The 16,651-nt window shown below is 46.8% G+C and overlaps 1 protein-coding gene across 2 annotated transcripts in view; it reads right to left on the reverse strand.

The window, feature by feature from the left end:
* Positions 1-16,651, reverse strand: part of LOC126521661 (structural maintenance of chromosomes flexible hinge domain-containing protein 1-like) — a 383,191-nt gene that overhangs the window by 111,579 nt on the left and 254,961 nt on the right. For both annotated transcript variants that reach the window (XM_055065801.2, XM_050170378.3), the window contains exons 34-36: positions 6,115-6,227; positions 5,926-5,981; positions 5,752-5,836 (exon numbers count right to left, since the gene is read on the reverse strand). In XM_055065801.2, coding sequence (XP_054921776.1) covers positions 5,752-5,836; positions 5,926-5,981; positions 6,115-6,227 — 254 coding nt within the window. The remainder of the gene's footprint in view (positions 1-5,751; positions 5,837-5,925; positions 5,982-6,114; positions 6,228-16,651) is intronic.

Raw genomic sequence — 16,651 nt, forward strand, 5'->3', positions numbered from 1 at the left:
GTAGTCCAACACCAAGCACTTGTAGCACAACTAACACAAGCTACAATTTTGCATTCCCAGAAGTGACCACTTGTGAAAGATCTTGCAGTCATTCCTAAATACATCCTACACCAAGGAGATTGCTAAATAGTTTGACACAGTAGAGCCTCACTGAAACATTTCTCGTTCATACATTTTACCTAGTATAATATCACTAAAGCCCTGTCCCAGCAAGGGGCTCATCGACACACATGGTCTAGAATCCCCTTTGATACGTCATCGTACCCGCAATGCTACCACGTGATATGCTCTAACTCCGATGTGTACAGGCAATACCAGATATATCTAACCCGAATAATCGAACTATTGTCTGAATTGAACAATTGTAAAATCCCCTTGAAAATCCCATGCAAAAGTATACTGTGGTACTGTGCATACCTTGACTCCCGTTCACTGCCACCTTCAATGTATCAGGCGCTGCGCTGTGCCCCTGCGAGCGCGCTTCCCCTAACATATACACAATAACTTTTCATATCGTTCTAAACATTCAATGCCGACAAATCTGAAGCAGCCCCGTTTTAGTGGATGCTGTCAATCAAAATATTTAATCTGAAGGGCAGTACATGGCATGGAGGAAAAACTAGCAAGGTGCTCTCATTTTTGCTCGCTGTGCATATGGAGGTCTCATGCAAACTGCCGCTATGTCTTATCAGCAAGAACAGATCACCACTCCGTCTCAAGAATGTGAAAGGCCATCCAGTTCGATACGCTTTCAACAAGGTAACGTGAATGACACTCAATGACACGCCAGGCATAGGATGCCGAACTGGAGATGCTGCACCGTTGTGTTTGTCTACTTGTAGACAAAGGATTTCCCTCAACGGCATTAGACCAATCCTGAAAAACTTGCATGATGGCACACAAAGCACCGATGTAAAGGAAGCGATAGCTGAGTGCACAATATTTGCCATATGGAATGCGAAAAGTATGCAGAAGTAAACGCAGGGTGTATAGTAAGATGACATTTCCAAATTCCCTGAGTTTTCCAGGTTTTCCCCGAGTGCCTTTGCAAATTTCCCTGAGCGACGCGGAACTATGTTTCATGCATAGACGAGAAACCATGTCGCCTGATGCTGTCACTCTCTGATAAGCACGTGAAAATAAAAACAAAAAAAGAAAACGAGTTAATCCAGTTTGAATACTAAGGAATAGTGTTTATTTTATTGAAAAAGAGAATAGAAGGGAGGGGTTAGTAAAATGTGCAGCAAATAAAATGTATTCGAAAAAAATTGCAAATCAAGTCAGACATTCTCATATACGAATAAAAAGGAGATGCATACAGAAGCAAGTATTTTCGAATATGAGCTATTTTTATCAACTGATAGCAAGCTCAGTGGTATGAGGCCCAACCTTTGTCACAATTGAGATTTTCTCGCAACAGTTCGTAAGTCAACCTCAACTGTCCCGACATACTCTCAGCCCGTGTACGATGCCTCAGTGTTGTGCTTCACTGCTTTAAAGAGTTTATTTTGGTTTGTACGAGGGACACCTACATCTCAGCATCAGCCAAAACTTTGTTTTTTGAGCTCAAGCTCCTTCAAAGCGGCCACATAACGATTCCTTTCCCGTTCATTCCTCAATGCGTAGGTCCTTTCTATTCTCGTCCTCTTTCCGCCTCGTGTTCACCCCACGGACCATTTGAACCATCTTCTTGGTCCCTGGGGGCCGCGAAAATGTCCGAAAAATCGGCCTGTTGGAAAAAGTAAATGCCTGTCTTCTACAGCCCTTAAGGGCTCAAACTGCCACAGGCACATTCTAAAAAGCTCTGAAGACCTGTCGGTACACTTATTAGGCATATTGGTGCTCGTACTGACAGAAGATACCGGTTGCACGTGTGTATAATTAAGGAACAGATACTGTCCCGTGGCAACTGTCCCTTCCCACGCTTGTTATGCTTCACCGCAATATTTTCGCATATGCTTCACCAAGTAACACTTATGTACAAAGGCAAAGCTGACTTTCGAGAACCGGCGTTGTGCAACGCACAGTGCTTTCCGAGCTTTGAAGCCAATCGCAAGGACCACAAAGGCTGAATCAATGCTATTGCTGAGAGCGGTGAATTCTTTCAATGAAAAACACGGCACCCAATGGCAAGAAGCTTAATAGCAAACATCTAAAAAGTTAGGCCTAGCGTTGCCACAGTGGTGGATACTAGAGTCACTAGAAAAAGTTTCAGAGTACCGCATTCGTTTTCCCCGCACCGCCGACGCGTTCATTGGCCCAACCGTACCATGTGACCTCTGGGGTGCCATATACCTTCCAAGCGCCGGGCGGGCCGGCTGAGTTAGAGCGCAGGCAGCGCAGGTTCCCTATGTTTTCTTTTGTGCGTGCGTGCGTGCGTGTGTGTGTTCCGATTGTCGCGCTCGCATTTTGCTGCAAGGAAATCATGCCTGGCTGCTGCGCCTTCGGATGCAGCAACCGAACTGAGTCTGGAAAGACTTTTTTTCTAGATTCCGACTGGGAAAAATGACCAAGAGCGTCGTTCTGCGTGGTTACACAGAATCGGCCGGGAGAACTTCAAGCCTACAAAAGACACCCGCGTGTGCGAGGTATAAGTACACCTCGCTTGTGCTTTTCGGCACTGTTTTAGAAGATATTTAAGCGAAGTGCACGCGGTGTTAGCGATGCTATGAAAATAGGAGTTCATTGCAGGGATCGTTCACGTCGTGCACACTTGACGCGGTTACAAGTGTACGCGTTTGAACACACGCGGTTATTCCACGCTTGTGGCAAGCGAAGGCACACTTGTCGCGCGAGAATTTCGCGTCCTCACGTGCACCAGGTACTCGCATGATTTCTCCGCGCAGAGCGCTCTCGACTCGAGTCACTCGACCCATATGGCACTTGTTTTTCGCAGATCGTGACGATCGCAGTCAATAAAAACATGGTCAATACGAGGTCCATGACACTTCCTTTTTTCCACTTATCCTTTGCTCATTTATACATACGCATTTCGAGCTTGAAACCAATGGCCAGGTGATATTCACAACACATGCTTCAAATTTTGAGCTTGTAAGCCGAGCACATGCAGTGAACTGAAGTCAGCATACATATTATGTTTTATGTTGAAATGCTACGGTGCATACCCAAATAATGTTGTGCTTGATGCATAACAAGAAATACAAAACAACAAAACACCCAGTAGCTTTAGTTTCACTCTGTCACTATGCATGTTACATAAGCCACTCTAAAAGCACAAGAATTTCATACATCGCCTATGTAACTTAGAAAAAAAAAGTGCTGCGTCACCAGCGGGCGTTCCTGCTTTTTTTTTACACAGGCAGCAAATCTTGGCAGTCTAAGAAAACAGTCATAAATAAGTTGAGAAGAGTAGCCACTTATGAACGCACTAGACAGCCGCGTTCATAAATCGCAATGTAGCAAACTCTCGCTCATTATCAGTGTACAGAAGTACATATACGTTGCTTTAATCACGCAAATGGCTCATAGTGGCCTTCCACAAGATTTAGTGCGCAAAATGGTCACCGAAGTTGGTTTTTACGCCTGCTGTGCACAGATCGTCTTACGATCACGGCCAAACACCGGTGAGCACGCGGCAGTTGCAGTGTGTCGTGCGTATACGGCGAACAAAGTCGCCCTGCAGAATCGAGAATGCGTGGTATCCATTTACAAACTAAATTAAATGTATCCGATTTAGCTTGTGAAATTATACAATGAACGTACGTGCCTGTGACACTGTCAGGTGTTAGTTTCGTCCTGCTTGGAAACATTCAATAGAAGCCGACGGCAGTCCACGATGTTCATGCCCAAAGGCACAAGCTTGCCTCATTCCGGCTCAAAGTGACGAAATGTTTCCTTCGTAGCTCGCTCCGCGGAAGGGAAAAAAAACGCGTGCATAAGCTCCCGATAGCAGCGCTAAGCTGCTGCCCACAATCGTAGCACAGTTCCAGCAGTAAAAACGTACGATCGGCGTGCAAAATAACCACCGGCTGCATTACTTCGCACAACATAATTTTATTTTCGTTCTTCGCAATCATTATCTCCGGGAACAAAGTATTTGTACTTCAGTAAACACTCAACCCGATGTGTCATCGAATATCAAGCTCTTCCAAAACGGCAGCCTTCCCACGACGCAGTCGGCTTGGAAGGTATATGGCGGTGGCCCCTCAGTATTGCCAGTCAAATCCCGAACTTGGCGGTACTCTGAAATTTTTTCCAGTGACTCTAGTGGATACGGGTTCCAGCGGTTCTGCGTGCGAGAGCGCCGGTTTGAGGTGTCGAGGTACTCAAAACGACAGCGGTAGTGGCTTTGATTAATGCTGTTTCAGACCTGCGGTCATGGCAAGAAGTCCAGAAAATCGGAGGGCGAAGGGCTTTTGCGTGCGAAATTTCAGACGTTCTGATACAGTGATCCTATGGGGTACGTGGTCATGCCACGAGACCGTCCAAATTATCAGGTATCCGGAAAGTCAGTCGTTGACTGTACACTGGCAACTCCTACAGCCGACGAAAGGCTGTCAAAGAAAATTCGTTACAATTGCTGTCTGTTACTTGAGCCAGCTTTTCCACAATTGTTGTTCCCTTTCAACAAATTTACAGCTAATTTTCCCTGATAGAAGCACGAATTCCCTGAGTTTTCCCTCAGTTTTTCCAGACTACTCAAAATCCCTGAGAATTCCCAGTTTTCCCAGTTGGTAGACACCCTGACACGGCATCAAACGCCATGCGTATCTTTTTTAAGACAGCCGTTGTCTACTAGCTGCTCGCGCTTGCGTGAGCAAATATCTGCCGACAGCTCCGAAGGTCCGCGGACAGTCCGTAACTTCCGGTACGTGAAAAATGAACACGATTCTGGCAGCTTTCAGATTGGTGGGTGGAGCTTCCGAAGTTGCTCGAGAAAATCGAATGTGGGACAGCAGTACCAAGCAGTCTGGGACTGTCAGGGATTGATTATCGAAGATACCCACTGAGTAGACCAGTGGATATAGATGCATACCTGCCAAACTTGGGACATCGAAATTCAGGAGGTTCACCAAGAGGAGCAGGGGAGGGGACAAGAAAAATATTTTTTTCTAGGCCACAGGAATGTCAGAAACAGCTCTGAAGAGCTGCGAGTACATTTATCAGAGGTCTCAACGTTCTTACTGTCACTGGAGACAGCGAGTGCACACACACATACAATTACAGAGTACCTAGGATGGGCCATGAGTCGCGTTCTTCCGCTCCTAAAAAGCTTCACTTCATAACATGGCTGTAAAGTAGCAAAGCTAACTTGAGAAAACCAACCATTACGCAACAGCTCATGCAACGCTGAGTTAGGCTTACACTGCTTATGAACAAATGGCTTAGATTAAAATCTAACTTCGACTAGCTACCTTGCACATGATGGCAATTACAATGTAGCAGTGCCGCATAACACATTTTTTCCCCCCCTCGCGGTAGGGTTGGTGAAGGAGTTCGAGAAATTTATGGGCGTGCCCGTACAGTTAAGAGAACTGGTCGCAATTCAGGAATCGACCAGACGAAGTGAGAGAGCTGGCTGGTATGCAGATGTGACCACCTCCTGAAAACATCGGTACTCCTGACCACATTGACTGTACAGAGTCATAATGCCAAAAAATGTTCCTCGTTACTTCACGTATCACATTAGTTGTTTGGTCTGGCAAAAGTAACAGCCATCACAAATGATTTAGGATCAGGAATGCAACCCCCATGCTACAGTAAAGCAACTATGCAGAGAAGGTAACTTACAATCGTACTGCTGATGGCATGCTTGCCATTGTTGAAGTGGAACTGCATGTTATATTCTCCAGACTTCTCTGGCACCCTCACTTTCCTAAAATAAGAAGCATAATAAACATGAAAACAAGTGATCAGTCACTGCTAGTGTACAGCTTTGGTCTTATGCAAAGACGTATGAAGTACCTGAAGTGGTAAAAGCCATTGGATGATGTGCTTTCAGCTGGAGCTACTGTAAATACCTAGTTTGGAACAAAGAAAATGTAGACATAAGAAAAATGTTATTAAGGGTTCACTGATCTCCCAAGGTGCACAGTTACGAGATGGCATGCTGCCTACAAAGTTAGAAGATTTTTTCTTTTTAAGGTTACAAACCTTTTGGTGGTTCTTTGGGGCACAGTCTATACGAGTCAATTTCATGCTCAGTTGTTTACCAAGCACAGAGCACATTACATTGCCATCTTCTGCGACCACGTGCACAGTTGTCTCTGTGCAGAAGAAAAAAAAACAAGTACAGTCACACAACATACGCGCGTGGAGTATCTGTATCACACACAGCCGCATGCATTTATTCAATGCCCATTTTTGTTCATCTTTTTACTGCATGTACCTTGCAGCAAACCCCCCTAATTAAGAAGACAAAAAGTACCGTCAGGTAAAGCAACAATGCACTCAAACATCATTAAAAAAAGCAGGATACGGTTTAATGCCTTTGTAACGAACTGCTTAGGGCCTCCAAAATCCCTTTTTATACAGGTCACTTTATTGCAATATTAGAGGAGGCTAAGCACGTTCCACAACAATAACAACAACAGAAAAAACCTTAATTAGCAAATTTTTTTTTGCAAACTTCGTCTGACGAATGCACGCGATCACAGCCAACTTTATTGCACCAAGGTTCACAGCATACTCCATGGTGAAATGCAGGAGCTGCAGAAAGTAAAGCTGACATAATCGATAGTCTCTGTCACCTCCCTTGCCATTAAAATTTTTCGTTCTTTTACAGGGAACACCACCACTGCTGCCTTCGTAGGCATTTGTGTCCTTTTGCCCTAGATAACTTTGGAGATGTTATCGATCATCAGTTACAATTACATCACCATGTCATCAAACTCTGACGTATTTGTCAGCCGCCAAGCTCACTGATGCGTTACAACAAGCAGCGTAGCAGTTGAGCGATTCCTGGAGCAGTGCAGCAAGACTATACTTCTGACATTGGCCTGTTTATCAAGTGCACTGCTAGCACAGCCATTAGCACTCGCACAGAGGACATCTCGGTGGCATCTGCGAAAGACAGCGGTGGAAGCGCTACACAGTGTTTGTTGTAAAGCGACAAATCAACTGCCAGGAACATCTAAATTTCTTTGCTGTAGAAGCAAACTTGTTGCAGTGGTCTTCATTCTAGATTCGTACACAATACTTATGAAAGATATCATTTCCGCAGGGGCATGATCGTTCTTTTGTTAGACATGCATACATTGTAGAGGTGTTCAACTGCATAAATGAAGTAAATGACATTCCCCTTAAAATCACCATAGAAATCCATCTACAGCCAATGTCAAATTTTCGTACTCCCTAGGGACCGCGAAAATGTCCCAAAAACGAATGCATGCCTTTAAACTGCCTTCAAGAGCTTAAATCACCACAGCTGCATCTGAAATAGCTTTAAAGGCCTGCAAGTGCACTTATTAGGTCTCTCATTGCTCATACTGCGACAGGAGATGGTAGATGGAAGCATGTATAGTGGCCCCTCTGTAGTCTTGGTGTATTTCGGCAAAGCTATCGCAAACAGGCATTATGAAACACTCTAGAGCCTTGCCGTGTTTCCGCACTTTGACACCATTGGCAGTTATGACAAAGGTGCAGTTGGTGGCATTGCCAACAGTGCCGAATCCTGTAACTAAAAAACATGGCACCAAACAGTAGGAAGCTTTATAACAAACATTGAAGTAGCTAGGCCTAACGATAGCCAAAAGTAACTACTACGGCTGCCAGCAAATCAGCGTGTGAGAGTGCTGGTTTGAGACGGCGAGATACAGTTGTACCCATCTATAATGAACTCTGCATTTTCGCAAAAAGAGCTCATTGTATCAGTAGTTTGTTACTAGGGCGTCCTACGTAATTTGCACCAAAATTTATATATGCTACTGCGACATAGCTAGACAGAACCCAGGTACAGTAAAACGCTGTTAATTCAGATTTCACAGGATAAAAAAAAATGTCCAAGTTCACCAAATGTTGAGTTATCGAGGGTATCAAGAAAGTAATCAACCAATGTTCACTACGTCAACACGCTTTTATTTACTGAATGAATGAGCAAATCCTGTTTTTATTCTGTATAAAACCAGTGCAGAAGCTGCAATTCTCGTCATCTCGTGATTGCCTCTGGCAGTGGTAACGGACTCACGACTTCCTTCGCAGCGGTGCCATAGCGCGGCTTCATTTGAAGCATGCTTTTCCCTACCATGCGCACATCCTGATTATTTTTTCGCCAGTGAGCTGGTCGCCAACAGGTCGTCCGTACATTCGCCGGCCACCACACAAACCCGTCCAAACCTACCAAATTCGGTTAGTAGGTGCTGAAAACAGTGCGTTCGCGAACGGGGGGAACTGTATGCATCGAGTATAAACAGACACTCGCTGCGTTTACCTTGCGTAATTATTTCCAATATTTGGTGAGGAATGTCAATGTTAGTGGTATGCATGCGACATGGAACATGTTTCGAAACTAAGGCTCCCACAAGAGGAGAGACACCCGAGAGCGTGCTGTAGCCGGATAAAGAAGGGGTGCAATTGACTTCCTGTATGAGGATGACATCGGGAGGGTTCGTGGATGTGGCGATATACTTCTGTAGGGAACCTCGTTTTCGGCGGAATCCCCTACAATTCCACTGCCACACCACTAGTTGCTCCGCGTTACGCGGCGCCATCATCATCGCGAGAGGAAGCAGGCGGTCGTGCATAGGGATGCGGGCGCTGGGTGCCCACATTTGAAGGTTGCGGCCGAGAGCCTTGGTCGGAAAGCGCGTTTTCGTTGTTACCGCTAAGCTCAGGAACTTGCATGCGTGCAAAAGTGCACTCTATACATGATTTCACTTGCTCCGTAATCGCTATTTGAAGGGTCTCCATTTGGCTTCTATCCTGTCCAGAGCCACCTGCATACTAGTGCTCATGTCTGCCACCAGCGCGTCCATTTGTTTTTGCAGGCGCTCACAGCGCACCTCCATGTCACGACGTAGGCGGGCTATTTCTATTAGAGAATCAGGAATTGATAACGAATTGGTAATAGGGGAACGGGTAGGGAGAGATTTACGGGGCGGAGCGAGCTGTGGGGGAACCTCCGCCCGGGCTAACTCCCGAGGCGCCTCCATTGCTGTTTTCTTCTCCGGGGTCCGCTGCACCCCTGAAAGGACCAGGGTCACCTTGGCTGGGGCGTTGGTCTGCACGGCCTTCTTGTAGGGTTGTTGGGAAGATGGGGAACGAGGGCGCCTCTCTGGGAGGCGCACCGATGCCTCGTGGGATCGGGACCGAGACTTGGAGCGGGTCCGAGACTTGGAGCGGGTCCGGAACTTGCGACGGGATCTCGAACGGGTCTCCGACCGGACTTGTCTGGTCTCCTTCGTAGGGGCGCGCGACGTTCGGGTCTCCGCCGTATCTGTGGTAGTGGTCGGGTCGCTGGAGGGTTGCAGTTCACACTGCTCTTTCTCGAGAGCTTTCCACACCCAAGCTTTGTTCAGTGACTGCCTAGCACGCCGCGGGCAGTTTGGATCCGCTGTTGGGTGGGTCCCGTCTCAGGATCTGCAGTTTGGGGTGCACTGATGTGACGGGGTGGGGCTGTCAGTCCCGCACGTCGCGCAAATGATCACGTGCGGCGTAGGACAGTAATCAGCCCAGTGGCCGAGCTTGTAACATATCTTGCAGACCAGTTGGCAGGGTCGATCGGGGTAGCAGCGGAGTTCTGCACCATGGAAACGCATGTGGCGAGGTACTTTAAGTCCTTCAAATGTTACCAACGTAACGTTGACCCATCATTCGTGCTTGAAGTATTTGAATTCCAGGAGCCAAAAGCTCATCCACTAGCTTGGAAGACGGTGTACCAGGCAAAAGACCAGGAACAATTCCCTTGCATGAGTTGTCTGGGGCCGCAAAATATGTTGTGATGGGATAGACCCGCTCACCAAGGTTCAGCTCCCTCACCTTGTACAATGTGTCGGCTACGTGTGACTGGGGTGTGCTGATGATTTCCAAGTTCTGCTGAGGTCGCAGTCAGAATATGATGTCCTGACGATCGTCGGCGGTCAAGCTGGCTGCACTCCATAGAGCACTGGCGAGTTCTGGGCGCATCCACTTATCGAGGCAGAATCCTCCGTGAGGCCGCAGAACTATCTTTTCATCGTGCAAAGGAAGTTGAGGCAGGTTCTGATTCCGACTGCGCTTGTGTACGGTAGGCTGGGAGGCGTCCGGAATGCCCAAGATGTTCTCGGAGGGTTGCGTCTTGGCGTGCGTTTGACGTATGCGTCGCTTATGTATGACTGTCTTCCAACAGCCACCTGTGTCGTCATCAGTTTTGTCGTCGTAAATGTTCGGGGTAGCATCTTCCTCCATCCTTTCCCCAGTTGGAGTGTCTACCTCTCGTTGTTGGGAGGGAAAATTGGCGACGATGGGATCGGCGGCCACTCCCGCGGTATCCACCTCGGGCGTCTTCGTTGTCGCGAAGAACGCGCGGCGGCGTTCTCCGTCGCTGATTGCATCTTCTGCTCGTTGGAAAATGACGCGGTAGATAAATGCTCCATCGAAACAGAGCGGTGAATTGGCCAAAGGCCCTTTGCACGCCCGTTTAGAACATGGGCCTCGGAAGAGCTGGTGGCTTGGTGCTCTTGGTTCATGGTGTAGAAAACACACCAAGGCAGCTATGGCCCCAGCAGGGGCAGTTGCGTTGGAACTGCTTCAGAGCTGCAGAGGTGTGGGGAGCGGCAAAAAATTCCCGGGAAGAAAAGGCGGTCGGTGAGAAACGGCGAGAAAGCCGCTTCTCATATGACTCCCGGCGAAAGCGGCCCGGGCAAGGGCGGTCAAGGGCGGTCGGTGAAGGTCGCATAGTCTCGGTGGTTGCGGAGCACGCCGACGACACGTTCGTTGACTTCAGCCGACTCTAATAAGGTAGAGAATGTCAGAAGACATTTGAACTGGTTTTCGACATTATGCTGCTCCTTGACAAAGTGAGCATGGGGAAAATGTAACTAAACACTTCCCACATGTAGTCTGTCGTGATGCTGGCATGCATCAAGGAAATGGTACCTAAGGAAAAAGGCTGTTACAGGTAGTCAAAGAGAGTAAAGGCTCTTTTTCTACCCTTCCTACAGGCAAAAAAAGATTGAGAAGTTTTCTCCCTCGCTGTAGTGTCACATGCCGGGATTTTTTCTCCTGTTGGCTCCTTTTCATTATTTTTTTCGCAATTAGACCTTAAGATGATGAAAACAACATAAAGCTCCACTTTGGTTTCTCCATACTGCATGTCACCAAGGTGATTTGAGTGCAGGGCACAGAAATAATGCACCCTGTATCACAACGGCATGACAGATGGTACAGCAGTGTGCTCTGCTTAAAAGGCCCCTTTCACATACAAGAATTAACAATTTTTGAGAAAGGAAGCTGCCAATAGAGGAAGTACAGTGAAATCTTGATATAGCAAGCTTCAGTGGACCATGACAAATGATTTATTATTCTTGAACATTGTTATAGTGAAAGCCCCAAGATTAACCATTCCGTGCATCAACCTGTCAGCATATCAGCTGTCACCTTACGGGCCATCTGCGAAAACATCAGTGTTGGGCCTGAGCCCGCACTGTTACTATTTTTTATAAATTGCACCGCCACGCACCACCTAAGTACAGTAGCTGCCGACAAAACCACTCACAAGGAGGAAGCTCCACGTCGCATTCAATGTGCAACATGTTTTTCTTTTTTTTCTTTCTAACATGTCTTGCAGCAAACACTGCTACTGTGTCACTCAAGGCGGACGCGTGAACTACACTCTACATTCATTATAACGAACTTGAAGAGGGAGCCGAAATTAGTTCATCATATCCATTACTGTGTTAAATGCATTACTGCCATTTAATGCAACACAGTAAAATCTCGGTGATAAGTAGCGATGTGCGAATACCGAATAGTAATCTCGAATCGAATATCAAATCTAATAACGAAAAAAAAAAAGGCCGTATATCGAATCGAATATCGAATAACAAAATTATTTAATAGAAGCCCAAATTTTTACAGATTCTCATGCAAAAAAAAGTAGCTGTTGCCCGTGATCTGGGATCAACGTTTCCCTCCGGGTCGTAACAATGTTGCCAGCCATAGAAAGCAACTTTTAGCTTTGTACACTCGTTGCTGGAATGCCCATATATTTCATGGCCATCTTGCACAGTCCTGGGAAGTGTTGCTCGCCTGTTTCTTTCCAGAATGCTAGAGGATCTTGGTCCTTACTGCAAGTGGGCTCTCGAAGGTACCCCTGAAACTCTTTCATGTTGGCTGTTTTGGAGGAGTGTCTTCTTTCTGATGATGCTGCCAGCTTCTCAATGCTGTCCCAGATACTGCTGACGTGTTCCTTGTGAGCTGTACATGCTGACGCTTTAGTACAGTCACTTGATGCTTCTCCTGGAGAGCTCTGCAACTCAGTTCTTACAAGCTTCAAGAGCCTTGTTTCCTGGAACGTCTGAGCACAAAAGAGGTTCTTAAACCTTGGGTCACAGGCGGTTGCCAACACATACTTCTTTTGCTTGCCCTGCCCTGGAAACCTTGTCCTCATGCTTTTCAGCAAATTTCTTGCAAACTCCGAGTTGTTATCATTGGCTGCAACGCAGTCATTCAGGACCATTTATGTTCCACAGAGAAATGGTACTACTGACGACATAGTTGCATACTTCTGGCCACTAAGATCTTTGGTCGCCAATGCAATTGGTTCAAGAGCTTTGACGAGTCCAGCCACTGCTTTCCACTCCTATGGTGTCAGGTTGGGCACAGTTGTGTCAGAGGTGGCAAGCTCTGACACAACTGGCAAGCTGGCAAGGTGACGGCTTCTTTAAGCTGAAAAAGTCGCGAAAGCAGGTCATGTTCACTGTTCCATTTTGTTTCCATGTCTTGAATAAGTTCCAAAACTGAGAGCTCTCTTGTCGCTTGTAATTCTGCAGTCTCGCTGCAGCTGGGGCACTGTGTTTGTAATGACCAACAATTGCACGACCCTTCTTGAGAATTGTAGGAACTCCTGCTGTTTCTTCCTTGGCATCTTTTATAGCTAGTTGCAGTGTACGGCCCATACACTGCATTGGGACGCAAGAAATGCCCCTAAGGGCCACATGGAAGTTTTGTGCATTGTCCGTCACCACACAGACTGGCACTTTCTGCAGTGGCAGCTAACAGTTATCCATCATTGCTTGCAGGTGCTCCAGAATGTTGCAAGCAGTGTGGCTCTCAGGCACACTCCAGTTGTCCAATGCAACGCTACTCTTATCGAAGTTGGAGGTTAAGTAGTGGCAGGTGAGGCTGATGTAACTTTGGTTAGACCTCGACGTCCACAAGCAAAGTGTCTACCAAATTGACATTTCCAAATTCCCCGAGTTTTACAGGTTTTCCCTGAGTGCCTTTGCAAAATTCCCTGAGTGATGCAGAACTATGTTTTATGTCAAGACGGGCTGAAACCATATCGCCCAATACTGTCACTCTCTGGAAAAAAATTTAAAAAGAACTACTTAATCCAATTAAAATACTAAGGAGTAGTGTTAATGTTATTCAAAAAGAGAATAGAAGGGTGGGGTTAGTAAAATGCACAGCAAATGAGATGTCTTCGAAAAAAATTGCAAAACGAGTCAGACATTCTCAAATACGAATAAAAAGGAGATGCATACAGAAGCAAATATTTTCGAATATGAGCTATTTCTATCAACTGATAGCAAGCTCAGTGGTATGAGGCCTGAACTTTGTCACAATTGAGATTCTCTCTCAACAGCTCGTAAGTCAACCTCAACTGTCCTGACATACTCTCAGCCCATGCATGACACCTCAGTGTTGTGTTTCACTGCTTTAAAGAGTTTACTTTGGTTTGGATGAGGGACACCTGCATCTCAGCATCAGCCAACACTGTTTTTTGAGCTCAAGCTCCTTAAAAACGGCAGCAGCACGCTTCCTTTCCCGTTCATTCCTCTATGCGTAGGTCCTTTCTGTTCTTGTCCTCCTCCTGCCACTCATTCGCCCCACGGACCATTTGAAGCATCTTCTTGGTCAGCTGCACGATTTTTCGAACTCCTTGGGGGCCGCGAAAGCGTCCGAGAAATCGGCCAGTTGGAAAAAGGAAATGCATGTCATTTACTGCCCTGAAGAACTCAAACCGCCACAGGCACATTCGAAAACGCTCTGAAGGCTTGTCGGTACACGTATAAGGCATATCGGTGCTCATATTGTGACAGGAAATACCGGGTGCACGCGTGTATAATTTAGGAATGTATACTGTGTCCCAGAGCAGTAGCCCCTTCTCATGCTTGTTATGCTTCACTGCAATACTTTTGCATATGCTTCACCAAGTAACATTTCTGTATGGAGGCGAAGCTGACTTTCGGGAACCGGCATTATGCAATGCACTGTGCTTTCCAAGCTTCCAAGCCAATTGTGAAAACCACAAAGGCGGAGTCTGTGCCATTGCTGACAGCAGTGAATTCTTTCAATAAAAAACACGGCACCCATTGGCAAGAAGCTTCATAGCGAATGTCGAAGCAGCTAGGCCTAGCGTTGCCGCAGTGGTGGCTACGGCTGCCAGCGGTTCTGCGTGCGAGAGCGCCGGTTTGAGGCGGTGAGGTAATCAAAATGGCAGCGGTACTCAAGCGGTGGTGGCTTTAATTAATGCCGTTTCGGACCTGTGGTCATGGCAAAACGTCCGGAAAATCGGACAGCGAAGAGTTGTTGCATCCGAAATTTCAGACATTCTGATACATTGACTCTATGGGATACGTGGTGGTGCTGCGAAGCCGTCCAAATTATCGGGAAACAGGAAAGTCGTTCGTTGACTGTACAGCCAACTCCAGCCGACAACAGGACATCAAAGACAATTCATTTCGATTCCTGTCTTTTACTCAAGCCAGCATTGCCGTAGCTTTCTACCCTTTCAATATTATTACAGCTAATTTTCCCTGATAGAGGCACAAATTCCTTGAGCTTTCCCCGAGTTCTTCCAGACTACTCAATATCACTGAGAATTTCCGGTTCTCCCTGTTTTCCGAGTTGGTAGACACCCTGCATAAGTAACTTGTAAACGAGATCAACTCTATGCCTTTCTGGAAGTCTGCATGCGTTCTCTCCTTGACAGCCGTGACTGCGTCTCTGCTCGAAAATATCATGCGGCTGGGTATCTTCTACAACGACTACATGAGGTTCATCAGCTCTTTGGAACCTCGATTTTGGAGACAGATGTAAGGCTGAAGGTCAAGTGCCAGCGCTCGCTCAGGCAATCCTAGTGGTTATCGCCGTTCTCTCGCGCTGCGATAGGTCCTTGCCCGACTTCAGCACAGTTTTGATGAGCAGCTGTGCACCATCTGGTCTTCCTTCCTTCCTGCTGTCTCTCAAGAACACACTGTGCAAAGAAAAATGTTTGTTCTTGAGATGGTTTGCAAGTGGCGTCGTCATACTCGATGGCGTTCGAAGTTTCATTTCACAGCTTTTGCACGCTGCCTCTTGGGTCGAGTTCCTTATGAAATGTTTCCAAATGGCACTTTTCATTCGTTCAGTCATGTCGCCCCTGACCGAAAGCAGGATCGTTGGACTACGTTTTCCGACAGATAACGCAGATGTAATACAGGAGCAGAACACTTCAGCTCAGTTCCGATAGCATGGGCCTTGGTGGTTTCGGATTGCCCGGCGAAACGACACCAACGACCAACGATGCAGAGCGCACAGGGGAAAAAGGGGAAGAGAAACTGGCACCACCTCTATCTTGCTTGCAAAAGTAAGAAATTTGTTGGCTCTGTGGCTTAGTGATGGCGTGAGTGCCGCCCGCGCCGGCCACGCAGCGAGGCCATGAAGCGAAGCAACGCAGCAAAGCAATGCAGCAAAGCAACGCAGCACACCGTGGCACCTGTGGGGCCATGCTGTGCGGTTACGCAGTTCGCAATGGCGCGCTTTCATTTTGTGCTCGCGAATTGCAGTCTCCGATTCCTCTCAAGTGTATCTACAACTTTTGCGTGTGAAGGAAATGAGATATGATGCAGCCTGTGCGAGCGTTGCAAACAAATGGCTGTTATAGTTGAGTTTCATGGTTTGACTGTGTCACGACCACAATTAAATCTGTGTGATATCAGGTTCGTGACATTCAAACTTTGCGTACTTAGAGTCTGTGCGCTAGACCATGATGGAACAGTAGAACTGAAATGCATTTCGCATATTGCCCACCAACCAGGCTCGCCGAATCTATCGAATATTCAAGTAACCAAATAGTTTAGATTCGATTTGCGAATTGAACTATTCGAGAAGTTACAATTTATTCGTATTCGTATATTCGAGTATTCGCGCACCCCAAGTGCTAAGATCATAGCAGGTACAAATTTTGATGTGATCCTATTTGCAACATTTCCCAGTCAAAATACATTGCTTAGAATAAGAAAAACATTGGCTGTTTCGAACGCATTGCCATGCCACTGTGGATTATATGAATGCATGAGGAACAGTGGCGGCGACGGTTGAGCCAGTGTAGCAGGAGCTGGGCAGGATCCATAGTCTCCAAGCAACCAGCTATGTCATACGGGTGCGCAATCTCTCACTGGTCCCCCATCGAGCAGACCGGGACATGTACAATGTTTTGCGACAATGGCCCCTTTCAACTCTTAACCCTTTCGCTGTCAGACGTTTCTGGCCGTGACGCACCCCCAGT

This window comes from Dermacentor andersoni, chromosome 6, assembly GCF_023375885.2.
Source record: "Dermacentor andersoni chromosome 6, qqDerAnde1_hic_scaffold, whole genome shotgun sequence".
Taxonomy (NCBI): domain Eukaryota; kingdom Metazoa; phylum Arthropoda; class Arachnida; order Ixodida; family Ixodidae; genus Dermacentor; species Dermacentor andersoni.